Source organism: Aethalodelphis obliquidens, unplaced genomic scaffold (assembly GCF_003676395.1).
Source record: "Aethalodelphis obliquidens isolate GAN/ISIS:26980383/991018 unplaced genomic scaffold, ASM367639v1 scaffold61, whole genome shotgun sequence".
NCBI classification, from domain to species: domain Eukaryota; kingdom Metazoa; phylum Chordata; class Mammalia; order Artiodactyla; family Delphinidae; genus Aethalodelphis; species Aethalodelphis obliquidens.
The window spans coordinates 7,467,538-7,493,147 of NW_020838005.1; the positions used below are offsets into that span (position 1 = coordinate 7,467,538).

The window sequence follows — 25,610 nt, forward strand, 5'->3', positions numbered from 1 at the left end:
AAGTCAAGAAGCCCACAGGGTCTCACCTTAAGCTAATTAAAATCATAATACCTTATAAAATAAAATTGAAAGATTGAGATTACTCAAGCTGTTACATGGGAATGGATAGAGAGAGAGAGATGGTAAACTGACCTGTAACAGTTTGAGAGAGAAGGTGGGGCTTGAACCTCGCTGGAGCAGAGAGGAAAGATTAAGAGGAGAGATGTTTGTTTCTTGGATTCCAGAGAACTGTTGAATGACTTACAAAGGGCAGGTGTAAGGAGAGAAAGGAGGAGTTAGGGATGACATTTGGATTTTATAATTAGGCAACTGGGAGGCAGTTAGTGCCATTCACAGGAGAAGCAGTCTCAATGGGAGAGAGATTCCAGTTAGGGCAATGTTAAGTTTGCAATGCTGAGGGGACATCAAAGAGTTGCACTGTTCTGGAGGCTTGGGGGTATGTGAGCAAACAAAACAAAGTCTGTCGTCATTGAACTTATATTCTAGCAAGGAAAAACAGACACTAAACATCGTAAGTAAACTATGTATTTTATATCAGAACGTGATCAGTGCTGAGATAGGCTGGGACCTGAGACCCTTTCCTGTAGTGCTTGCACCTGGACAAATGAGCAACAGAATACAAAGAAACTATAAGGGACTAAAAATAACTGCGTGGGCAGTTGGGGCAAATCCTGAACAATAAGATACAAAAAGACCAAAACCCAACTGGCACTTCTGAGGCGCCAGGAACAAAAGCAGGTACTACATGATCCCTGCACACAGTACCACCGAAGGGGTGGGCAGACCACCTAAGCCACCCCTCCGGCCCCACCCACCACCCACTGATCTGCCTCTACCTTCCCCCCATTTAAGGAACAAGCTCTCCCCCCTTCAGAGAGTGAGCAAGGGAACCTGTTACTTGTCTTCACTCCTTGGAGTCCCAGTAATGCCTTGCCTGAATTCCTGATCTGGCTTCATCAATTTCTATTGACTAAAGAGTCCAAAGACCTTAGTCAGTAACACTAGGACGGGAAAAACTAGAGCAGGCCGGGGAGTCAGCAGTGGTGAGGGTGAGGCAAGCTGTAGTATAAAACAGTGTGATGGGATGGGCCTAAATGAGGTGAGGGTTCAGCAAAGACTTGAAGGAGGTGAACGAGTTAGCCAATTGCATATCCGGGGGAAAAATATTACAGGAAGAAGGAAGTGTAGACAAGTCCTGGGGCCAAGGAGGGAGGGGTTTGAAAATGCAGGTGAGACGTAATGGGGATGGAGGGCTATTCGTGCAGAGCTTTTAGACCCTCGTGGGGACTTTGGCTTTTACCGAGTAAAATGGACAGATACTGCAGGGTTTTTAGGCAGTGATGAGAGCTGCCTTAATTTTTAAAAGGATCACTGATTGCGGTGTTAAAATAGATTTGGTGGTTGGGGTAGCACGTATTTTTCCAGGGCTTGTGAGTGCTCTAGGATCGAGATAAAAATTTCCACATCACCCTTTGATAGGCCGTAGAAACGCTTCAGATCCTTTTTTGGGACAAAATTTACGTGCTCGAAGCCTCAGGCTGATTGCACCCATTCGAGGCGCGGCTCTGAGCCGAGCGCGTCCCGGAAGAGCTAATCTGCCTGGCAGGACAAACACGTGGAGGGCTTAGCGGGCTCTGGCCCGCTGGGCTCTCAGCTAAAGCCCGTTCGGAGCCAGCCTCCCACGCACTGAGCTCCGCCTCGGGGGGCTTCTCAAAGTCTCGGTTCGCTCCTCCAGCCCTGCACTGGGAAAACAGAGGAAAGCAAAGGCCCGCCCCCATTAGGAGCACCAATCCCGCTCGCCTGCCTCTTTCTCTCCCTCCAATTAGCTTCTAGGATGTGGTCCTCACGCCAGACACATCCCGCCGCCGATTGGCCGGCATCTTGCTGGTGCGAGCGGCCCAGGCCAATCAGCGCTCGCCAGTCCACCCCGCGAGCCCACGGGCAGCGGCGCGAGAGACCGAGGCCAGTTGAAGTTGGTTGGGAAGTGGGCGTGGCGCCGCCGCGCGGGGCTCGCCTTCGCCGCGCTGGGCCCGCCTCCGCCCCGCCCCAACCGCCGACTAATCCTTCTTTGGTTGCGGGTAGGGGCCATCCCGAGGTATCCGCGAGGTGAGCTCCGAGGTCCGACAGTTCGCCGCAGCCAGCATGGAGTTCGTGAAGTGCTTGGGGCACCCCGAGGAGTTCTACAACCTGCTGCGCTTCCAGATGGGGGGCCGGCGGAAGGTGATGCCCAAGATGGACCAGGTGGGCCGAGCATCCCTGCATCCCGGCGGAGCCGGGAGGCTGCGCGCGACCGCCGGCTTCTGGGCCTGGCCGGCAGGGCCCAGAATCGAGGGCCAGGGTTGCGGCCAACGGGTGCCAAACGCCTCGGGCTCCCTCCTTCCCTCGGGGGAGCAACCCCCTGACCCCTGTCAGGCGGCCCTGCCCTTCCAGCCTGGTTCCCCTCTCCTTAATCAGATGTCGGGCCCAGCTGCCCTTGGTCTCCTAGGCATCCGCCCCCATCCCCAAGTTGTCTTGCTGCCTAAAATGTTAATGTTCGTTCACGACATTGGTTTTCAAGTAGTTTTGCTTCATATTGCGTTCTGTCCCTGAGATAGATGTTTTTCTGGGTTCTAATATGTGGGTTACAAAACTGAGACTGCATGGGTAGATTAAGTGGGAGAGGACGTGTGAAAGAATTTTGTGAACGTAATGAACTATGCAAATGTCACGAATACCTTTTCTGGAATGAAACCTTACTCATCCTTCCAGTTTTCAGTTACACCACCTCCATAAGCTTCTCCCCCTTTCCTGCAGTCTGATCAAGCCCTTCTTCCTCAGTGCTCCCTGAGGTTTTTAGAATACTTGTCTACTTTTGCAAGTTCTTATTAATTTTCTCTATATCTGTCGATTAGTTACCCTGTTGGCTGCTTGAAGGCCAGACTTGGTTTTATTTATATTTCACCTTCCTCACTCCTGTACCCTTTGTTAAATGAATACTTACAAAGGTATTTATTCCAACAAGAAAATCATTAAGTGATTATTGAATAAATAGACACATTCAACTGAATTAGTGGGGTTATATCAAAAGTTCTAAATTCTTTTCCCCAATGGAAGTAACACAAAACCGTCCTGTGTTTATACTCTTAGTTGTTGTTCTTTATTAAAACACTTCAGTTTCTTATCAGAAAGAAAAGTTTTCCCTTTGCCTTATAACTCAGAATCCTTCTCATCCTTCAAGGTCTGGCTTTTGTGAATACCACCTCTGTTGACCATTCAGCAGATATTTATTAAACATCTGTTCTGCTTTAGGCTTTATACTGGGTGCAGAAGGGCAGGATAACATGTATAGACAAATAAGACACCCAAAGAGCTCATTGTCTTGTCAGGTCGATAAAATGTTATAAAATTGTTCATAGAAAGCTTAGGAAGTCACCATAACGAGATGCCTTTTAATGTTACCTGTGACCCTCCCTCGACCATTTTCTCTAGCACTGTTTCACCTTATATCAGTCCCATAGTCTTGTATTGCGGTGATTTGTCTATGGGTTTTATGTTCCCAAAGTACCTTTCAGACTTAAGATTCTATGTTTGATTCTGGACTTTAAGCTATTTGAAAACAGGAGTCTTGTTTGATGTACCTTTAGTGAATTAATGAACAAAAGGTGGATGCAATGCCCTCAAGATACCTCTAGGTTTTTAAACAAGAGAAACTTAAGTAACTGTGGCAGAATATAGTAAATGCCATAAGGAAATTCACAGAAGGGAAAAATCACCGCTGGCTGGGATAGGGGATTAATCTTTTGAGGGATGCCTAAAGGAAATACAGCCTTAAATTTCTCCTGTGCCTTGATCAATAGATATTTGTTTAATTAGGAGATTCTGGCTAAGAGTTCTTACTTGGCCCTTTCCTGAAATTATTTGCAGATATTTATGTTACTGTATATTTGTGTGTTTTGGGGGAAAAAGAATTCTGTTCACTATTATCAGATGCTTCCAGGGATCTGTGACCCAAAACAGAAAAATAGTCACTGCTTTACAATCCAGGATATACAGTTTCCTGAACACCTCCTGTGACAGGTAATTCACTACCTCTGGAGACTGCCCATCTCCAGAGAGTTCTGGTTTTTAGGAGGTGTTATCTTACAGTGAAGGAGGGAGCCTGATTCCTCCAGCTCCATTTTTCTTTCTCAAGATTGCTTTGGCTATTCAGGGTCTTTTGTGTTTCCATACAGATTGTAAAATTTTTTGTTCTAGTTCTGTGAAAAATGCCAGTGGTAGTTTGATAGGGATTGCATTGAATCTGTTGATTGCTTTGTGTAGTATAGTCATTTTCACAATATTGAGTCTTCCAATCCAAGAACATGGTATATCTCTTCATCTGTTTATGTCATCTTTGATTTCTTTCATCAGTGTTCCACAGTTTTCTGAGGGCAGGTCTTTTGCCTCCTTAGGTAGGTTTGTTCCTAGGTATTTTATTCTTTTTGTTGCAGTGGTAAATGGGATTGTTTCCTTAATTTCTGTTTCTGCCCTTTCGTTGTTAGTGTATAGGAATGGAAGAGATTTCTGTGTATTTTGTATTCTGCAACTTTACCAGATTCATTGATTAGCTCTAGTAGTTTTCTGGTTGCATCTTTAGGATTTTCTCTGGATAGTATCATGTCATCTGCAAAGTGACAGTTTTACTTCTTTTCCAATTTGTATCCCTTTTATCTCTTTTTCTTCTTTGATTGCCATGGCTAGGACTTCCAAAACTGTGTTGAATAATAGTGGCGAGAGTGGACACCCTTGGCTTGTTCCTGATCTTAGAGGAATTGCTTTCAGTTTTTCACCATTATGAATGATGTTTGCTGTGGCTTTGTCATATATGGCCTTTATTATGTTGAGGTAGGTTCCCTCTATGCCCACTTTCTGGAGAGTTTTTATCGTAAATGGGTATTGAATTTTGTTGAAAGCTTTTTCTATATCTATTGAGATGATCATATGGTTTTTATTCTTTAATTTATTAATATGGTGTATCACATTAATTGATTTGCGTATATTGAAGAATCCTTGCATCCCTGGAATAAATCCCACTTGATCATGGTGTATGATCCTTTTAATCTGTTGTTGGATTCTGTTTGCTAGTATTTTGTTGAGGATTTTTGCATCTATTTTCATCAGTGATATTAACCTGTAATTTTCTTTTTTTGTGATATCTTGGACTGGTTTTGGTATCAGGGTGATGGTAGCCTCATAGAATGAGTTTGGGAGGGTTCCACCCTCTGCAATTTTTTGGAAGAGTTTGAGAAGGATAGGTGTTAGCTCTTCTCTAAATGTTTGATAGAATTCACCTGTGAAGCCATCTGGTCCTGGACTTTTGTTTGCTGCAAGATTTTTAATCACAGTTTCAATTTCATTACTTGTGATTGGTCTGTTCATGTTTTCTATTTCTTCTTGGTTCAGTCTTGAAAGGTTGTACTTTTCTCAGAATTTGTCCATTTCATCCAGGTTGTCCAGTTTATTGGCATATAGTTGCTTGTATAGTCTCTTATGAGCCTTTGTATTTTTGTGATGTCAGTTGTAAATTCTCCTTTTTCATTTCTAATTTTGCTGATTTGAGTCCTCTCCCTTTTTTTCTTGATAAGTCTGGCTAAAGGTTTATCAATTTTGTTTATCTTCTCAAAGAACCAACTTTTAGTTTTATTGATCTTTGCTATTGTTTTCTTTGTTTCTATTTCATTTATTTCTGCTCTGATCTTTATGATTTCTTTCCTACTACTAACTTTGGGTTTTGTTTGTTCTTTCTCTGGCTGCTTTAGGTGTAAGGTTAGGTTGTTTATTTGAGATTTTTCTTGTTTCTTGAGGTAGGATTGTATTGCTATAAACTTCCCTCTTAGAACTGCTTTTCCTGCGTGCCATAGGTTTTGGGTTGTCGTGTTTTCATTGTCATTTGTTTCTAGGTATTCTTTTTATTTCCTCTTTAATTTCTTCAGTGATCTCTTGGTTATTTAGTAGCATATTGTTTAGCCTCCATGTGTTTGTATTTTTTACAATTTTTTTCCTGTAATTGATTTCTAATCTCATGGCATTGTGGTTTGAAAAAGATACTTGATACGATTTCAATTTTCTTAAATTTACAGAGGCTTGATTTGTGACCCAAGAGGTGATCTATCCTGGAAGATATTCTGTGAGTACTTGAGAGGAAAGTGTATCCTGCCACTTTAATTAGATAAATATCAATTAAGTCTGTTTGGTTCATTGACTTTTTTAGGCAGTCTCACCATGCTGTGGACTTAGAACCATGGTCAGCCCAGATCCCTTCAAGGTCTGTTCTTCCATCTTGATGTCCTCCTGAAAGACTTTTTAAACCTAGATCTTTACCTTTTAGGTAAAGGGTGTCATAATAATGGCTAACATTTATTGTGCTCTTACTGTGTGCCCAGTGCCTCCTAATGTGTATTATTTAAACCTTCCAGTAACCCTGTGAGGAAGCTACTATTATTTTTCCTGTTTTTATAGATGAAAAAAAAGGCACAGAGAGGTTAGTTATTGCCTGAGGTCCCACAGCTGTTCACTGGTGGAGACCGCCTTTGACCCTGGCAGTCTGAGTCCAGAGCTCACTCTCTTGACCCCATCATGCTGCTGGTCATTAAGGTGATGGGCCAGAGAGTCACATTAAGCAGAGGGTCGTCCAGATTCAGCTAAAAGCTGAACACGCTTTGTGTGATGGACACAGACTGGAAACCGTGTATCCTCAGTCGGTTCCCAGCCTGATGGAGAGCAGGTGTACAAAAGATACCTAGGAAGTGCCAGGTCATCTTAAGTACATTGAGATTTCAGGAAATTTTAGTGAAGTAGAACTGTTTTACAGTGAAAAGTTTTTAAAAAACACAGAAGTGCTTTGCAAAGTGTAGGGCCTTGAAAAGAGGTATTAGATTTAGAATAGTGGGGGAGGATCCTCTGTGGGGAAAGCCAGTATGAGCCAAGTCATGTAGGTAGGACTAAGCACAGTGTGTGTGGCTGGAATTGAGTGCAAAGTGCAGTGGGTACATGTGGGAGTCCAGGAGCTGAGCTGTATTCCGTGAAGCAGGCAATGGTCAGATGCACCTGTGGCACTATGAAAGCAGTAGTTTTGGAACAGTAGTTTGGCAGGTGAATGGAATTAGGGGATTAAACTGTGAGAATAATCAAATTAATAATGATAATAGTAATATTAATAGACAGCATTTATTGAGTTCTGTGTTCCAGGCACTGGAGAAGCTCTTGAAGTCTGTTATGTCAGTGTTATCAGTTAGCTTTCGTTGGGTACCCACCCCAAAACGGAGTGGCTTAATTCTGGAGACTGGGTGCACAACAGTGTGACTTAACACTCCTGAAGTGCACGCTCACAAATGGTCAAGATGGTCAATTTCATGTTATGTATATTTTACCACAAGTAAAAAACCAAACTCAGTGACTTAAAATAACAACTGTTACTTAGTTCACAGTTCTCTTGGAGAGCTGGGGTGTCCTGGTCTGGGCCAACTTGAGTGATTTCTACTGGGTTTGCTCAGCTGGCTGGTTGGCATGTGGCTGGACCATCTGATTAGCAGGCTGTAGGCTGGAACATTGAGGGGAGGCTGGGCCCTGTGTGTCTCATCCAGCAGGCTAGCCTGGGAACTCTCCTCTACTGACTAGAGTCATGCAAACCCCAGTGTGCACGCACTCTTCCGCTTTCTGCTTGACTCACAGTTGCTACTGTCTTCTTGGCCAAAAAAAGTCACAAGGGGAGCCCAGGTGCGAAGAGGTAGAGATAGACTCCACCTCCTGATGGGAAGAGCCACAAACTTTGTTGCCATTTTGTAACTTACCATACTTAGTCGATCTTGATGACAAGGTTAAAGAGGTAAGTGCTATTGTTACTGCCAGTTTACACATTAGGAAACTGTGGCATAAAGGAGTTGAATTTGGAAGCTCTTGAGTGGTGGTTCCATGATGCCATCCCTGGCCTGTCTGAAGACCTTCATGCTTCCACTCTGGAGGCCACCCAGAATAAAGAGCACAGGCTTTGACTGGTCCCAGAGAGCTGATCACATTCCAGTGCTGTCACGTGTGCACCAGACACTTCACGGGCACACAGCGATTTCTGGCTTCTATCTGCCCTTCCCAATTCTGTTGTGCATTTCCTCCCTCCCTCCCTCCTTCCTATCCTTCCTATATTTATTTAACAAACATCTGGCCGCCGGTTGCATGCTTGATATTGTTCTGGGTGCTGGGATAAAACGGTGAACCAAATAGGTGAAGACCTTGCTTTTGCGAATCGTACATTCTAATAGAAGAGAGAGAGAAGGGGAAAAAAGCAAATATACAATATTTCAGGTGGAGAGAAGTACTACAAAGGAAAATGATAGAAGGACAAGGGAGCTGAGTGTCTGAAGTCAGGGGACACAATTTATAGGGTTGTGATTTGGGTCCAGAGACTTCTCTGTGTCACATTTTCTTCTCTATGAAATAAGACTTGGAAAAAATGGTAGCATTGGATACCTCTAGAGAGGCAAATGGGTGGCCACAGTAAGGGGTAGGGGTAAGACTTTTCACAGTATAATCTTTTAAATTTTTTAAAAAGTGAGACCTGGGCTATTTCCTCTCCTAGCTCTAAGATTTGATGAGCAATGCAGTGCAGTACTATTTTGTTAGTTGTAGTTTTCCTGAGCCATTTTTAACCCCCATGAACCATTTTTTAAATATAGCTGAGTATACCTCTAGTTAGAGGAAACATAGGAAAAACCATTTTCCTTCACTTAACATTACCTTAGTTTCTCTCTTGGGTAACGAAGAAGCTGGGGGAAAAAAATTACACTTAGCAGACATGGAGGGCTGAGATTATTTCAGTCACAAAAGGATTTGGCTGTAGGAGTTCAGGGTTCCCTAAATTGACTTATCCTGAATTTTTAGGAGCATATAAGTAAATCTGGCATCATACTACCACCTGCAAGTTATGTGACATCACTAAGAGAGCACATAATGGAAAAATTCAGTGTTTTGTAATCATGCAGTTCTGGCTTCTATCAAGTCTAAATCCTATTACTTAGACTAATGTCTATGAAGTTTAATCCTGACTCTATTCCTTTTGGTGACTTAACGTCCAGCAACAGGTTCTTCCTCCATATAATAGAGACAGTGGATCACAATCTGTCAATCACAATTTCCCAACTCCAAAATGGTCTGAAAACAAAGAGGTTTTTAATAAGTCTGGCTCAAGGTCACTTGGCAGTACAATGTGCTCTGATATATGATAAAGTGATCCCAGTTAGTATAACTATTCTAAATGTTTTGCTGAGGAAGTGTCGATAATCAGTGACAGGGAGCCATTCCACAATGACAGGCTGTATGTGCATTTCATTGCCTGTCTTCTAAAACACTCCAGATTCTGAATTGTGCTACACATCTGGCCATGAAGACCTTGGGTGGACTGCAGGTCTGTATCGTATCATCTTTAAAAGGTTGCGTAATGTTTGTATGTGCTTGGCATGTAGTAGCTGCCCAGCAAGTGGCAGGTATTACTCTTGCTGTTACGTAACTTCATTTCTCAAGTTTGTGAGGTTTTCCCTCCCTTCTCAGGGAGCCTGTGTTACTTAATCTGAATGGAAGGCCGTGGGGCGGGTTGGTTTCCGTCCACTTGTGGAACTGTCTTTCAGGTGGAGCCCCAGTCGTGGGAGGACAGTCCTGTCCTTCTCACCACTGCACACTCTTCCTCTCAATGCCCTTCATCCCTGTTTTCTCTCACTGGAGAGTTCTTGTGAGCACGCTCATCTCAGACAGCAAAGAAAAACATCAGGAGGCTCTAGGGACAGGCCACAGTAGCTTTAGCTTTTTATTTAAAAAAATTTTTTTTCCGTTAGCTTATGGGAAGCAAGCAGTGGAAATTTTTTAACAGTGGTGTTTTCCATAGTGTGTTTCATAGTTATAGCTCCCTGTATGTTCTTGGCAATTTGAGGAAATTATTGTTACAGAATGAGGTATATGACACAAATAGGTGCCAGGAAAAAAGAATGATGGGGTAAGGAGATGCGAAGTGATTTCGTGACCTCACTCCAGTGGTTAAGAACCCGCCTGCCGATGCAGGGGACATGGGTTCAAGCCCTGGTCCGGGAAGATCCCACATGTCGCGGAGCAACTAAGCCCGTGCACCACAACTACTGAGGCTGTGCTCTGGACCCTGTGAGCCACAACTACTGAGTCCATGTGCCACAACTACTGAAGCCCGCGCACCTAGAGCCCGTGCTCCGCAACAAGAGAAGCCCCCGCAATAAGAAGCCCGCACACCGCAACGAAGAGTAGCCCCCGCTCATCGCAACTAGTGAAAGCCTACGAGCCGCAACGAAGAGCCAACGCAGCCAAAAATAAAATAAATAAATTTATATTAAAAAAAAAGACAAGGATGACTGCTTTAAAAAAAGAGTGGAGAAGGTGTGTTGGAAAGGAGGGGGTGTCCTTCAAGACTGTTGCTCTTCAGAACGAGTGCGACGATCCTTTTTTTGTTAATATGTAAATTTATTTATTTATTTTTGGCTGTGTTGGGTCTTCGTTGCTTCGCGCGGGCTTTCTCCAGTTGCAGCGAGCAGGGGCTGCTCTTCGTTGCGGTGCGCAGGCTTCTCATTGCGGTGGCTTCTCTTGTTGCAGAGCACGGGCTCTAGGCATGGGCGCTTCAGTAGTTGTGGTGCGTGGCCTCAGTAGTTGCGGCTTGCAGGCTCTAGAGCGCAGGCTCAGTAGTTGTGGCGCACGGGCTTAGCTGCTCCGTGGCATGTGGGATCTTCCTGGACCAGAGCTCCAACCTGTGTCCTCTGCATTAGCAGGTGGATTCTTAACCACTGCGCCACCAGGGAAGTCCCAATGTGTGATGCACCTTTGACATCAGCCCCCAAACCCTTAGTTGTATCGGGGGATTAAAACATTTGGCAGTGCAGTGAAAGGAATCATTGTGGCCTGATAACAACAGTTGTATGTGAAGAGCTGGCTTAGAGCTCAGAAAAGAGCTGTTATTCTGTTCCTTCTATTTTATTGTGAAGTCTTGCCTCTCCACATTTTGATAGGGAAGGAGTTGGTGAATTGTTTTTAAATACTCTTTGAACTTATTCATTTACTCATCCGACCTTCACTGAGTATTTTTATATGTCAGACTGTATGTACGAAATGATTTTACTAATATATGGCGCTTAGTAAATGTTAATTTTTACTATTTTTTTAATTGAACTTGGCAATAATTTCTCATGGTTATGTGATTTAAAAAGAAAAGCTTTATTCTCTTGACAGAAGAACATGTATCCATGGTAGGAAATAAACACATATGAAAAGAAGATAGTTCACCTGGACCCCAGCAGAGTCCCAAGGTTCACTGTTGTCATTCCCAAGTGACTATGGGATTTCCATATACATACATATATATATGTATATATACACATGTATATGTGTGTACATATATTTATTTTAAACCATCCCCCCTGTTGTTAGATATTGTAAATGTTTCCCGCTTCTCTCTTAAAAAGAGAGTGCGGGAGACTTGGGGGGGTGGTATATGGGGACTCTGTATTTTCCACTCAATTTTCCCTGAACCTAAAACTGCTCTAAAATATAAAGTCTCCATAAAAAAATATACAAAACAGCCAGCAATTCTTTCTGATATGCTTGCATATCAGAACATGGCTTTTTTTTTTTTCTGGAAAAACAGTTTTTGTCTTCCTTAGGGAAGAGTTAATAAGGTTCGTAAAGATCGTTACAGCTCACTGATTTGAAAGGGAAAGATGATTAGAAATCTTAAAAGGAATAGCTAGCTTTCCAGAGGATAATAGAGGTTTAACAGGTGTTAAAGGAAAACCAGAACTGGACAGTAGTTAAAGGGGTGAAATCAGATTTCATTCAGAAAAGCAACTGCAATAGAGGAAAGAGACCTCAGTATAGAACTGGGCTCGGTTCCGAATACAACAAGGAGCAGAGTGTGGGTGTGGGTGGATGGAAAAGTACTAAGAGGAAACGTCTGGGGTAAGGGGCATTCTGCTGAAACGACCTACCGGGATTCTTGCTGGAGGCAGGTCAGGGCGCCGGGATGGTGGGGGAAGAGGAACGGGTCAGATGGTGCGGGTTATCATACATGACGGATGAGGGATCGGCTAAACCAATTTAGTAGAGTTCTTGCTAAAGCTGAGCGACGCAAAAGATAAACATAGAAGTACAAAGGTGGAGGATTGAGGAGCCTGACTAAAGTTTGGCCGAGGAGAGATTCGGGTTCCGTCAACAGCCTGCGGGTTCTGGGGAGAAGGGGAACACGGTGAGGAAGGCGCGGGTGGTGAGCCATAGGCCGCGGGGCGGGGCTCGCATCTGGGCAGGGTGGGCGGGGCTGGCCGCGGGGCGTGTGGGGCGGTGCTCGGCTCGCACGTGGGCGGGCGGGGCTGGCCGCGGGGCGTGTGGGGCGGGGCTCGGCTCGCACGTGGGCGGGCGGGGCGGCGGACGCCAGCTCACTGCTCCGCCTCCCCAAGCCTATTGCGGTGGAGCAAGAGCCGGTCCCGCCCTTCGGTGGGCGCCCCTCCGCTCCTCTCGGGTCTATGGAGGAAAAACGGCGCTGGCCCCGCGGTTCCCATGGCCGCAGTCGCCTGCGGCACCAAGGCCATGTCCCTTTTCAAGCGGACCTTGGTGCTGAGCCCCGGCGCGGCGCCCAGGGGCGCGGGCACTCCGCCGCGCGGCTGCCCCTTGCCCCCCGCCGCTTGGCCCTCCAAGGACCGGCCGCGGGGAGAGGGCGTGTGCGGCCGGCTGCGGAGCCCCGCGGTAGCCGGCCGCCCGCCCCAGCCCCGCTCCAGCCCCTCCGCGTCTCCCACCGCCGTGTGTCTCCTCTGCCCGCAGGACTCGCTCAGCAGCAGCTTGAAAACTTGTTACAAGTACTTGAATCAGACCAGTCGCAGTTTCGCAGCTGTTATCCAGGCGCTGGATGGGGAAATGCGGTGAGTGGCGCAGGCAGCTCTTTGTGACCTGGGGGAAGAAAACTGCCACGGGCCATTCGAAGCCACTTTTTGACACGGCCCCTCGCGTTGCTGTCGCCGTGCTTGTGGCGTAGCCTGAACAGGCCCCGGTGGGTGAAGGAAATGTTCGGGGTTGAAACACGCCTGTGTTTACTTTAGAATGCCCTTCCAGGCACCTGGCCATCTCATAGCTTGCCTGCAGGCCCAGCTCTTTCAGGGAGGGGGAGGGGATGTTTATTAACTTTTTTTAGTGCTGGCAGCTGGACCTGTCTCTAAGCGGCTCATGCATTTTCCTTGGCTTCGCTTATGCTACTTTGCATTTCTAGTATATTGGGTTAATTCTTCTGAAGTTGCCTCTGTGCAGATTATGTATATGACTTAGCCGTTAGGTATGATAGTATTGATAGTGAGAAGTTATTGTGTCTTTTGACCTTATTTTATCTGCAAAATAATAGTTCCTTCCAAATGGTCTGCTGGTCTTTCTGCAGTTGTGCTGCATTAGTTAAATGTTTACTCATTGTGGGAGTAGTGGTGACGTGCAGCTGGCAGGTTCTTTATTTCTTTATTTATTTTTATAAATAAACTACAGAAGTCCATTGCTCCCATCTAAGAAAGAGAAGCCAAGAAGTTGCATTAAGTACGAAAAGTTTTGGATATCCTTTCATAGTTCTGTAGAGTTAAGGGTGTAGGAGGGTTTAGAAAATGGCCCAGCAAAAATGAGATGTGATTTTAAAACAAATACCTTTGAACGTTTGTTCCAGTGTATTGATAGTTATTCCTTTCTTACAGCCATGCAGTATGCATATTTTATCTGGTTCTCCGAGCGCTGGACACTCTGGAAGATGACATGACCATCAGTATAGAAAGAAAGGTCCCCCTGTTACACAACTTCCACTCGTACCTTTATGAGCCCGACTGGCGGTTCACGGAGAGCAAGGAGAAGGACCGACAAGTCCTGGAGGACTTTCCAACGGTAGCGGGACTAATGGGATGCAGTCGTGCGCATGATTGGTGGGGTGGCCGTCAGCTGGCCCGTGTGCCTGGCGGGAACTGCAAAACCAGCAGTCTCAGGGCAGTGTAGCATAATGTGGCAATGGTGCGTCTCAAGCCAGACTGCCTGGGTTGGCGGCCCCATGCTCCCACTCATTAACTGGTGCTGCGTTACATAGCCTGCCTGTGCCTCTGTTTCTTCATCGGTAAGACAGAGAGAATAATGGTCCCTGCCTCCCAGTGTGGTTGTGAGGATGGAAAGAGTTAACGTAGGTGGAGCTCTTAGGTGTTAGCTGCTACTGTCATTACCAGGATGTTGTTGGGAAGTCCAGCCTTCCTTCCTGTGGAAAGAGTACTCCAGTGCCAGTGTCGTGAAAGATGGGTTCTCCAGCCAGTGCACCCGAGAACGCAGCCTAGGTGTGTCGCGCGGCTGGCCTCTGGGGCACCCTGAACCCGGTGGTGTGCTGTGCAGCTGCAGCTCATGATCTGTGGCAGCTGTGGGGTAGGGCGTGGGCTCTTCGCAGCTGAGCTGAGGACTGAAGCAGGATGATCTCTGCCACCCGCAGCTGTGTGAGCCTGGACACACCCCTTAACTTCCTTGTGCCTCAGTTTCCTCATTTGTAAAGTTAGAGCTGCGAGGCCTGAATGAGTTCATACACGTAGAGTACTTAGAATGGTGTTCTATAAATATTGGGTATTTAGTCCACTCAGTTGGAGTTAAGTGGGTTCTAATTAAAATCTTGAGCTTTAGAAGATCCCACAAGTTCCGGTTGCCGAGGGTTAGGTGTACAGTGAGTGGGTTTGGGGCGAGGGCCTCCCTCACACAGCACTGCTCTCAGATAGGGGCAAGAAGGGCTCTTCCCCCTCCCCTCACTTATTTATTTTTCTTAAGTGCATCTTTTTTTTTTTTTTTTTTTTTTTGGCCGCGCGGTGTGGCATGCGGGATCTTAGTTCCCCAACCAGGGTTCGAACCTGTGCCCCCTGCATTGGGAGGCCAGAGTCGTAACCACTGGACCGCCAGGGAAGTCCCTTCCTGCCCCTCACTTTAGAGGGCCCCCCTCTGGGCCACCTCACCCTCAAGGGGGGCCGTGGGAGCGTGCCTGCCCCGAGCTTGTGCAGCTCCCCTTGTAGACCATCTTCTGGGGATCTGGGGTTGCGTGCCCCTAATTCCCTGAGACACCCCCCACACACACCGGCTTGCAGTCCGTTTCCTGGGACCCATTTCCTCCAGGGTGTACTGTGCACCAGTGACCGTGACCCTTGGCCTGAGGGTGGCTCTTCAGGAGGGTCGTGGGTGAAGCTTGACCCTGCTGTCTGGGGTGTCCTTACACACGAGTGTGAGATTCCTCCTCCTGGCAGTCTCTGCACTATTTAATTTTGGAACAGAAGCCTGAGGGGCCAAGAATTGTAAATTCACACCCGAGCCCTCCAGGTGGTTGTGAAGGTGTGTTTGTCAGGGTGGGAGAAGAGAACATACTGCACTTGGTAAGTTACTAGCTCGCTTGATGGTTTAAGATTTTGAGCCACATGGCGTGTGGCCACCGTTGTGCTCTTGCCCCAGGCCCGGTGGAAGGTGGGGCTGAGCCTCCACGGGACCTTCTAACCGAGTGAAGAGGCTGAAGGCTTCCTCTGGTCAGCATTGACATGGGACCTGGGGCTGTAATAAGGCTTCAGTGCTCATTAGTTGATACCAGGCTTTCTAGAACACTCATTGTATATTATGGGTTAAATTAGAGTACATCTTTTTCACCTGGTACTTGTGGAGACTGGTAGTCTTAGAGATCTACCTCCAAACACAGCTTGAGAAATAAGAAAGGGTTACTTTTAAATGATAATGGCAATAATAGCGTACATTTATTGAGCTATGAGTTACGAAATGTATTTCATTATTGGTTTATCATTTGCTTTATTTAATATTAATATAGTTTTAACATGTAATGGATGTGATACACTGTTAACCACGTGTGTATAGATAAGGAAACTGAGACAGAGAGATTTAAGCCCCTTGCCTCAAATCACCTGTGAAGTTAAGTGGCAGAACCAGGATTCAAACACAAAAGGCCTACATCCAGAACCCTTGTGCTTAATCCCTGGCACACTCTACTGCCCCTTTAAAAAATGGTTAAAAATAGAACTTTGCATATAGGTGAAGGTAGCATCACCCAGTGTTTTGGTGGTTTCTTTTTTTCCTTTGGCTGTGTTGGCTCTTCATTGCTGCGCGTGAGCTTTCTCTAGTTGTAGCGAGCAGGGGCTACTCTTTGTTGCTGTGCGCGGGCTTCTCACTGCGGTGGCTTCTCTTGTTGTGGAGCACAGGCTCTAGGCACACGGGCTTCAGTAGTTGCGGCTTGCAGGCTCAGTAGTTGTGGCACATGGGCTTAGTGGCAGTTCTTTTAATATTAGGAATATTAATTCTTTATCTGCAGTGTAAATTCCAAATATTTTTTCCACCTTTTCACCTGCCTTTTTTCACCTTAAAAGCACTTGGTTCTAGGAAACCATTTTTTAAAAAATATTTTTTTAAACTAACTAACTAAATTTATTTATTTACTTTTGGCTGCGTTGGGCCTTCATTGCTGTGCGTGGGCTTTCTCTAGTTGCGGGAGCAGGGGCTACTCTCTGTTGCGGTGCGCGGGCTTCTCATTGCGGTGGCTTCTCTTGTTGAGGAGCATGGGCTCTAGGCACACGGGCTTCAGTAGTTGTGGCACGCGGGCTCAGTAGTTGTGACTTGTGGGCTCTGGAGCGCAGGCTCAGTAGTTGTGGTGCACAGGCTTAGTTGCTCTGTGGCATGTGGGATCTTCCTGGACCAGGGCTCTAACCCATGTCCCCTGCACTGGCAGGTGGATTCTTATCCACTGTGCCACCAGGGAAGCCCCACCCAGTGTTTTGATCATAACACCCCAAGGTTTATAATCAGGGAGATTTCTGTGTACATGCTCCCCTTGCCCCTGCTTCGGGGCTGGCCTTTCTCCATTGTACCAGTGGACTCCCCGTGGTGTCCTTCCTTCTCGTACTTGGAATCACTGGAGAGTGACCCTGGGACCTAGAAGTGTACTGTAGCTGGGAAACAGAATTCCCTGGAGGGACAAGGAAAAGCCCCTCCTGGCTGACCTCGCGGGCAGAGCTGCCTGGGGGAGTCGGGCCCCTCCCTCCCTACCCTCCCTCAGGTTTCTGGGAGAACGTAGAGCTCTTCATGGTCACTCCTCCCTAGATATTTTTGTTTTCATGTTTTGAATTATATAATGATGTAGTAAGTACCAAGGAGTTGAAGTTGGTTCACATCCAGCAGTGAAGTGTTTATTTTGGAGCCTTTGTTTTCAAGCCTAAGCTGCTCCTCCCCCAGCTCGCTGGCCTTTCCCCTCTTATAAATAGAACTGACCCAGCCTGGGATCTGTTGAAAGACCGGGTCCTTGGGAGATTCAGGGATTCACATGACCTTTGGTAGAGCTGTTCGTTTGCTTCAGTCCACGTGGGAATTACCTTTTGGCTCTGTCTTGGAACAGCTGTTCTGTAGAGGAGAGTTCTGGAGAGATCAGTTTGGTTTTATGGAATTTGTGGGTTTAACAGTTTATGTTCATCAGAATAATCCTAAAGTATCTTAGGCTTCTGAACCCCTTCAGTGCCCTGCAACCCTCTGGGTTTCTCTCAGGTCCTTAAATTTAGGTGTTCCTTGAGGGAGTTTTTCTAACCTTTCTGTAAACATAGACCAGGTATTTCTCACACTTCGGAAGCTTAGCAAAGTCTATTCACTGTTTTCAGTATTGTGTGTTGATAGCACGTTATTTGAGAAGTTTCATGGTGTTTTATTGGGTTGGCTAAAAAGTTCATTCTGGTTTTTCTGTAAGATGGGATGAAAACCCGAACGAACTTTTTGCCCAACCCAGTATATTCTATTTTGATAACCTACAGACACTTCTTTGAACTTAAGCAAGATACTTGTACAGTAGCAGTGACTTTTAAGAACATCAGTAGTACTTTTCGACATTAAAGCTTGGGCTATGAAAAATAAATGTTGGATAGCCTGCTGCAGATTGAACTAAACTGAGTTGTTTAAGGAATTAGAAAGTGTAGCCTTATAGTAGGGAGACACTGTAGCTTCATGGTATGAATTCGGGAACTGAGGATAGACAGTGGTTGGCTGGTCTCCTTGCTAGAACATAAGCTCTGGGGGCGGAGTTTCTGGTCATCTCCCGGCTGTGCATTCCCAGTGCCCACAACAGTGCTTGTTGCATAGGAAGTGGCCAAGACATGTTTGCACAAATGAATCTTCATTATCATGAGGCTTGTCTGAAAATGAGGCATTCTTCCTAAAATTCTTACACATATGTCCAGTTTTATGTTGAATTATCTCATTGCTCACTAGGTGGGAAGATGAGCGTATAATAAGACTACGAATCTTCTTTTTTTTTTTTTTTTTTTGCGGGGGGGAGCCTTGCCCCGAGGCTTGTGGGATCTTAGTTCCCTGACCAGGGGTTGAACCCAGGCCCTCAGCAGTGAGAGCTCAGAGTCCTAACCCCTGGACCGCCAGGGAATTCCCTGAATCTTATTTTGAGTCTGGAAACTTTAGCATTTCTGTACCCTTCTATTTTAATATTTATGAAATTTGCCGAACTTATTCTATATGTAGAAAGCTAGCATAACCTAGATGTTAGACTAATAGCCGGATCGTTTGGGAGTCTTCCCTAATGCGTTCTGTTGTTGCTTTGCTTTATGATCTGTAGGTACCCTGTTGGTTCCCAGTTTTAATACGTATTTCAAATTTTCTGTTTTTTTATGACCTCCATTTCAGATCTCCCTGGAGTTTCGAAATCTGGCTGAGAAATACCAAACAGTGATTGTTGACATTTGCCGGAAGATGGGATTTGGGATGGCAGAGTTTCTGGATAAGCGTGTGATGTCTGAACGGGAGTGGGACAAGGTTAGTGTCCCTGTGGAGCGTTGTTGGTGTGAGTGGCACTGATGAACTGGCAGTGCTCACCATGACATTCGGGCCGAGGGACAAGGGGTGGTTTCACAGCCCAGCTGTAATGTCTCCACATAAGCACTTAATAGGGGCTTACGTGTCGTCATACCTGGAATAATCGTTGCTCTGGGGAGTTTATTGTCAAGTTAGGCCAGGGGTCCCCAACCCCTGGGCCATGGACCGGTACAGGTCCACAGCCCGTTAGGAACCGGGCCGCACAGCAGGAGGTGCACGGTGGGCGAGCGAGCGAAGCTTCATCTGCCGCTCCCCGTCGCTCGCATTAGCCATCCCCCACACCCCCACTCTGTCCGTGGAAAAACTGTCTTCCACAAAACTGGTCCCTGGTGCCAAATAGGTTGGGGACCACTGAGTTAGGCCAAAGTAGATATAACTCGTCCCAGAGGTGCAAACATTAAGCTGATGAAAGTGTCTCTGACTTGCTGTGAAATTTGAGGTTAATGACCAAATTATTGCATGTAATATAGAGACATCAATAGTTTTCACATCTTAAAATGTGTCTTCTATGTTTTTTTCCTTTACTGAGCACGCGTGTGTGTTTCTGAGTCATTTCCAGTTCCTTCATAACACAAGCTTACTTTTTTTTAAATGAAATTTGGGTTTCTTTTCGTTTTTTTTTTTTTTTTTTTTTTTTTTTGCGGTACGCGGGCCTGTCACTGTTGTGGCCTCTCCCGTCGCGGAGCACAGGCTCTGGACGCGCAGGCTCAGCGGCCATGGCTCACGGGCCTGGCCGCTCCGCGGCATGTGGGATCTTCCCGGACTGCGGCACGAACCCGCGTCCCCTGCATCGGCAGGCGAACTCTCAACCACCGCGCCACCAGGGAAGCCCCTCTTTTCGTTTTTAACATTTCTTTATTTAGGCTGTGCTGGGTCTTACTTGCGGCATGCTGGGTCTTCAGTTGTGGCATGCGGGATCTAGTTCCTCAACCAGGGATTGAGCGCAAGCCCCTTGCGTTGGGAGTGCAGAGTCTTAGCCACTGGACCACCAGGGAGTCCCCACGAGCTTACTTTTAAATTCAGGGCCACCTTGGCCCCGTTTACTTAGGAGTAGGTGTCAGACTGTTAAATTGTATTCTGTGTCTGTTTCCTCAGAAACAAAACGGTTCACGAGAATCCCAAGGCACTAACTTGGATCATAGTTGCATTACGCTGAGGAGTGAGTGCCTTTCTAATACCCACTCCTCCTTCCCCATCATCTTTTCATAGAAATAAGATGATGCGAGAGGTTCCAGGTTTCTCAACGTCCACCTACCTCTTTTTATGGTGCTTGTAGGTGCACATACATGGAGGTACACGAAGGAGCCCCTGGGGGGCCCATGTTGTCTTCCTCTAGGGACAGAGCGGCTGGAAAGGGCTGTGAGAGCAGATGATGTGGCAGATACAATTATACTGGCTTTCATTTGGCCAGAGGTTATCCCTGACCAGCAGCTGTGAAGGATGTTGGCCAGGGGTTGGGGAGAGCTTGCTTCTGTGGACAAAGTGACGTAATTGACTACGGGGACTAAACTTGACTCAAAATACAAGATAGGAGGGGAGGGGGTCTTGCCCATTTTCCATAGGAATGGCCTCTGTGAGACTTCGTCATCACCTCAGTGGAAGCAGAGACATTTTAAATGTCTAAACTGCGTACATATTTTGTGTCTCTAATAGTGTTTAGGTTAGGATCCCAAAAGAGATGCTACTGCATATTCATCGAGTGAGTGTAGGTCCAAGGTCTGGCCTCCTCATTTTTCACGACTCAAAACTTGATGACAGCATCTTTGGAACTGGTGGTTTATGCTCCACAAGTTAGTGTGAGTGTGGCTGCTGCTAGAATATCAGTTTATGAATTTAAAGTTAAAGCTGAAACTCCTGGCCACGAACCAGCGCTGGTTATCAGCACAGTAACTTCCTTTTCTGCCATGCAGATCTATTCAGGAAACTTAATTATAGGCTGTTGAGTAGAAGTTCGGATCAGATAAAACTGAATACTTGTAAATATTTTTCTTTTCCTTCAACTTGAGAGGAAAATGAATACCTCCATTCTAGGAGTATTTCTACCCAAAGAACTGTTATCTTAACATAAAATATACTTTTCCTTGGACAGCAATATGGATGTTGTAATGTAGTATGTAATGTTTTTTATTAATTTCTAATAAGTCTTTTAAAAATTTCTTGTAGTTGTCCACAGCTGCTTTCTCTCTGATTTCAGCATCTTTACTCTTTCCAGATCCTTCCTCTCCTGGAACATATTTCAAGTGCTTTTTCTACCATTTCATCGTACCCCTTGATTAGTCTGTGACTTTGTATTACTTTCTTTTTTTAAAATAATTAATTAATTAATTAATTTTTGGCTGCGTTGGGTCATCGTTGCTGCGCACGGGCTTTCTCTAGTTGCGGCGAGCGGGGGCTACTCTTCATTGTGGTGCGCGGGCTTCTCATTGCGGTGGCTTCTCTTGTTGCAGAGCACGGGCTCTAGGCGTGCGGGCTTCAGTAGCCATAGCACGCGGGCTCAGTGGTTGTGGCGCATGGGCTTAGTTGCTCCGTGGCGTGTGGATCTTCCCAGACCAGGGCTCGAACGCTTGTCCCCTGCATTGGAAGGCGGATTCTTAACCACTGCACCACCAGGGAAGCCCTGTATTACTTTAAACCAGAGACACTCTCTACTCTGGTCTTCCCCTAACTCTGCTGCAGAGGGTACCTTCTTTAACTCCTCTTCACTTCTTAAGTTGTCTAGTGGACATTCATTTTATAAACGTATTGCTTTAAGTAATACAATATTGTAAATCAACTATATTTCAATTTAAAAACAAAGAGTATTCCATTGAGTTGTCTTGGAATACTCTTCTCCGGGGAGGACAGCTTTGACAAACCACTTGTATAGAAAAAAACTTCTTTGACAATTAAGATTTACATTTACTCAGACTTCATTTGAGAGAAAGGCAGAGTTTTAGCAAAGTTGTTCAACCTGCCTCTGAAGCCATATGGCTTGGCTGAGAATCCCTGGCCTCTGACGCGCCAGATGAGTGATCTTGTGCAAGTGAAGTGACGTCTCTGTGCCTCAGTTTCTGCATCTGCACAATGGTGATAATTAGTGAATGTGCCCCAGAAGATGTTTGTGAGGACCGAATATGCAGCATGCTTAAAACACATCATTGAGGACTTCCCTGGTGGTCCAGTGGGTAAGGCTCCGCGCTCCCACTGCAAGGGACCTGGGTTCGAACTCTGGTAAGGAGCTAGATCCCACATGCATGCCGCAACTAAGAAATCTGCATGCCTCGACCAAAGATCTTGCATGCCACAACTGAAGATCCCGAGTGTCGCAACTAAGACCCAGCACAGCCTAAATAAATAAATTAAAAAAATTTTTAAAAAATGAGTGAAAAACTTAGGAAAGTATATTTAAAAAATAAATAAAACACATCCTTGTTATGTAAAAAAACAAAGCAGTACCACTACGTTCTTTTACTTAATGAGGATTTTGAGACACTGCAAGATCTTAAAATGTCTTCAAGGTTAAATTCTACTTAGTATTCTAGTTTCTGTTAGAATATTCCTTATTCCCTCAAGGCCTTCACTCCCAATTTGGGATATCAGAAAGTTTACTAGTTTATTTTTTCAATAACCTTTTATTCTAGAAGCAGTGCATGTGCATTGTACAGATATAGAAAATACAGTAAAAAATAAAATAAAATAAAAAAAATAGAAACATCACACAAGCCAGAGATCACTTTTGTTAAGTCTTTTGTGCACATCCTTCTTGGAATGTTTTTTACTCTTTACATGTACATGGTGTATAATGTGGTTTTTTTAAGCAAAATGAGATCTTTTACGTTCTTTTTAGAACCTGGTTTTTTATAGCTAATCTGTAGCATTTCTGTTTTAGTAAAAGTTTCATTATTAAAGTACTTTAAAAATCATCTTTTACAGTACTGTCACTATGTTGCTGGGCTGGTGGGAATTGGCCTTTCTCGTCTGTTCTCGGCCTCAGAGTTAGAAGATCCCTTAATTGGTGAAGACACAGAGCTTGCCAACTCTATGGGCCTGTTTCTGCAGAAAACAAACATCATCCGTGATTATCTGGAAGACCAGCGAGAAGGAAGAGAGTTTTGGCCTCAAGAGGTAATAGGTTCAGGGGATTTGGGGAGAAATAATTTTGAATGCTCTCTGACAACAAAACATTAAACCCTTTTGGTTGCAAGTGACAGAAACACAAATCAAGCTCCCTTAGACAGCATAGGAGACAGTGTAGACTAGGTTAGGATTTAGTTTGCTTCAGGGGGACGGGCTGCATCCAGGGATTCAGACTATGTAATAAGGCTTTGTCCCCTTTCTACCTCTTGGACAGGCTTTGTCCAGTGGTGGGTATAACGTCCCATGACTCACTCATAGGCTTGGTTCCTATGCCCATCCCTTAATCAGTTAGTAGCCAGAGCGTTGAGCACTCAGTCTAGACCTGGAGTATGTCTGCCCACACATGTAGAATGGATTTCCTCCAAGAAAGAAGGACTCGGTGGCAAGAAGGGGCACCAGATGGGCACCCACTACAGATGTTCATTATCAGAGACAAGAGTGGATCTTTGACTTAATTTAAAATGGACAGGGAAAGGAAGGGCTTTGACATTGATTTTATTCAGAAGGAAAGCTAGGAAATCTTATGACTATCTCCTGATTTTACTCCAGCATTTACCTTTTGTTTTAATTCATCAAATGGTATCCTAGGGACTTCCCTGGTGGCGCAGTGGTTAAGAATCCGCCTGCCAGTGCAGGGGACACGGGTTTGAGCCCTGGTCCGGGAAGATCCCACATGCCGCGGAGCAACTAAGCCCGTGTGCCACAACTACTGAGCCTGCGCTCTAGAGCCCGTGCTCCTCAACAAGAGAAGCCACCGCAATGAGAAGCCCATGCACCACAACCAAGAGTAGCCCCTGCTCTCTGCAACTAGAGAAAGCCCACGCACAGCAATGAAGACCCAATGCGGCCAAAAATAAATAAATTTATCTATTTTTTTTAAAAAAAGATTAAAAAAAAAACGGTTTCCTAGAACCAAGTGCTTTTAAGGTGAAAAAAGGCAGGTGAGAAGGTGGAAAAGATATTTGGAATTTATACTGCAGATAAAGAGTTAATACTCCTAATATTAAAAGAACTGCCAAAAGTTAAGTAAAAGACCAACTGCACAGAAAAAATGGGTAAAGGGATAAGAACAGGTAGTTCACAGAAAGAAAGATGGAAATGATCCTTAAATATCTGGGAAGTGATCAACCTTACTCCTGATAGGTGAAATTCACATTAAACCTCCCCTGACCTCAGACATCATAGGTTTTCAATCCTCCCAGGTGACTGTGGTGTGCAGCGAGGTCGAGAAACAGCTCTTGACGACCCTCCTTTGACACCAAGGCTCAGAGAAGAGAAGGGGCTTGTCTCAGGACTCCCAGAAGGGGAGCTTCTGTCTCCTGGGTCTCAGCCCGGTGCCTGTCCAGGAAACCACACCGCCTTTCAGACGAGGCTCTGCATCCCTGCAGGTGCCTCACTGCCCACTCTTCTGTAAAATAGAATAGTTTATACCACCAGGCAGTGGTGCGAATAAAATGAGAAAAACTTCTAGCACAGAGTGCTTAGTAAATGTCAGTTCAAGCAGCTTAACGACCACAAAAAACAGTCGTGAGATACTATTTCCTGCATCAGATTGGCAAAGTGTCGGAAGTTTGGTAAGCTGTAAGCCATGCTGGGGAAATGGGTGCTCCCGTGCGGATGGTGAGCGCAAGCTTGGCCAGTGACGGCTGTGGGAGGTTACTGACCGCAGCCACTGTTTGTAATAGTTACGTTTATAAACGACTCATGTCCGTCCGTACGGGACGGAGGGAATGAACTATGGTCTGTCCACGCAGTGGAGCACCAAAAGAGCGATCCTGCTGTGGAGTGAGCTCCAGGTTATATTACTAAGTGAAAAAAGCAAGGTGCGTTAACAGTATGTGTAGTTCCAAAGGAAGGATAAACCAGAAAGGAATAAAGTTTTCAGTAATTATATTGTGAATAATAATATTGAAACTATTATAGAAACTTTACAGCTTAAAGAAAATAGGTAATTTTGTTCGTATCATTAGGAAGCAAGATTTTCAGTCTAAAATAAAAGTTGCAAAGATAGAAAACACTGAAGTTAAGCAAAAACTCCAGTGATCCTAAACTGGATTGGAAATATCAGTATGAACTCATGATATCGTTTCTCTTAGAAAATTCTAGCTCCATCCACTAAGAGTTGTAGAAAGAGGTTCAAGTGGCTCCTCAGTCCCCTTGATGGGACCCTAATAGTCTTTGGTAGCTGCCGTGCCATTTGGTGGTATGTCAGGATGTTCCAAGCTCATTTTGTACATTTTTTGACTGGGATTTGGACTCACCCAGCTCTTCAGGAAGCCTAAGCTTTCTGTTAATGGGAAATGGGGACTCCAGACCACACTTGGGCACTCGGGGTGGTCATTGCTCTCGGAGTAGTCGTCGTATATATTTAGTTTTAAATCTAAAATATTTACCTTGTAGTTTATATTGATATTTCCAATTCAAACTCAGGACTGTTACATAGTCTCTTCTGTATTACATCTCTACCTCTTCCTCATCCACAGTCGTATTTCTCAAGGAAAATAGGAGATGATAGAATTAGTATATCCCATAATGATTCATTTGCTTTTTTCCCACATTACAAATGTAATTACACATTACCA

General features: G+C 45.3%; 1 protein-coding gene across 3 annotated transcripts in view; it reads left to right on the plus strand.

Moving 5' to 3' along the window:
* The first annotated feature begins 2,082 nt into the window (after nucleotides 1-2,082).
* FDFT1 (farnesyl-diphosphate farnesyltransferase 1) overlaps nucleotides 2,083-25,610 on the plus strand; it is a 37,824-nt gene continuing 14,296 nt past the window's right edge. Inside the window, exons 1-6 of one of the 3 annotated variants that reach the window (XM_027087926.1) lie at nucleotides 2,128-2,241; nucleotides 6,099-6,145; nucleotides 12,832-12,929; nucleotides 13,737-13,920; nucleotides 18,724-18,852; nucleotides 22,825-23,016. In XM_027087926.1, coding sequence (XP_026943727.1) covers nucleotides 12,925-12,929; nucleotides 13,737-13,920; nucleotides 18,724-18,852; nucleotides 22,825-23,016 — 510 coding nt within the window. In that variant the 5' untranslated portion in view covers nucleotides 2,128-2,241; nucleotides 6,099-6,145; nucleotides 12,832-12,924. Of the gene's footprint in view, nucleotides 2,242-6,098; nucleotides 6,146-12,447; nucleotides 12,930-13,736; nucleotides 13,921-18,723; nucleotides 18,853-22,824; nucleotides 23,017-25,610 lie in introns of those variants that run through there. The other 2 variants (XM_027087925.1, XM_027087924.1) reach the window with 2 other exon arrangements.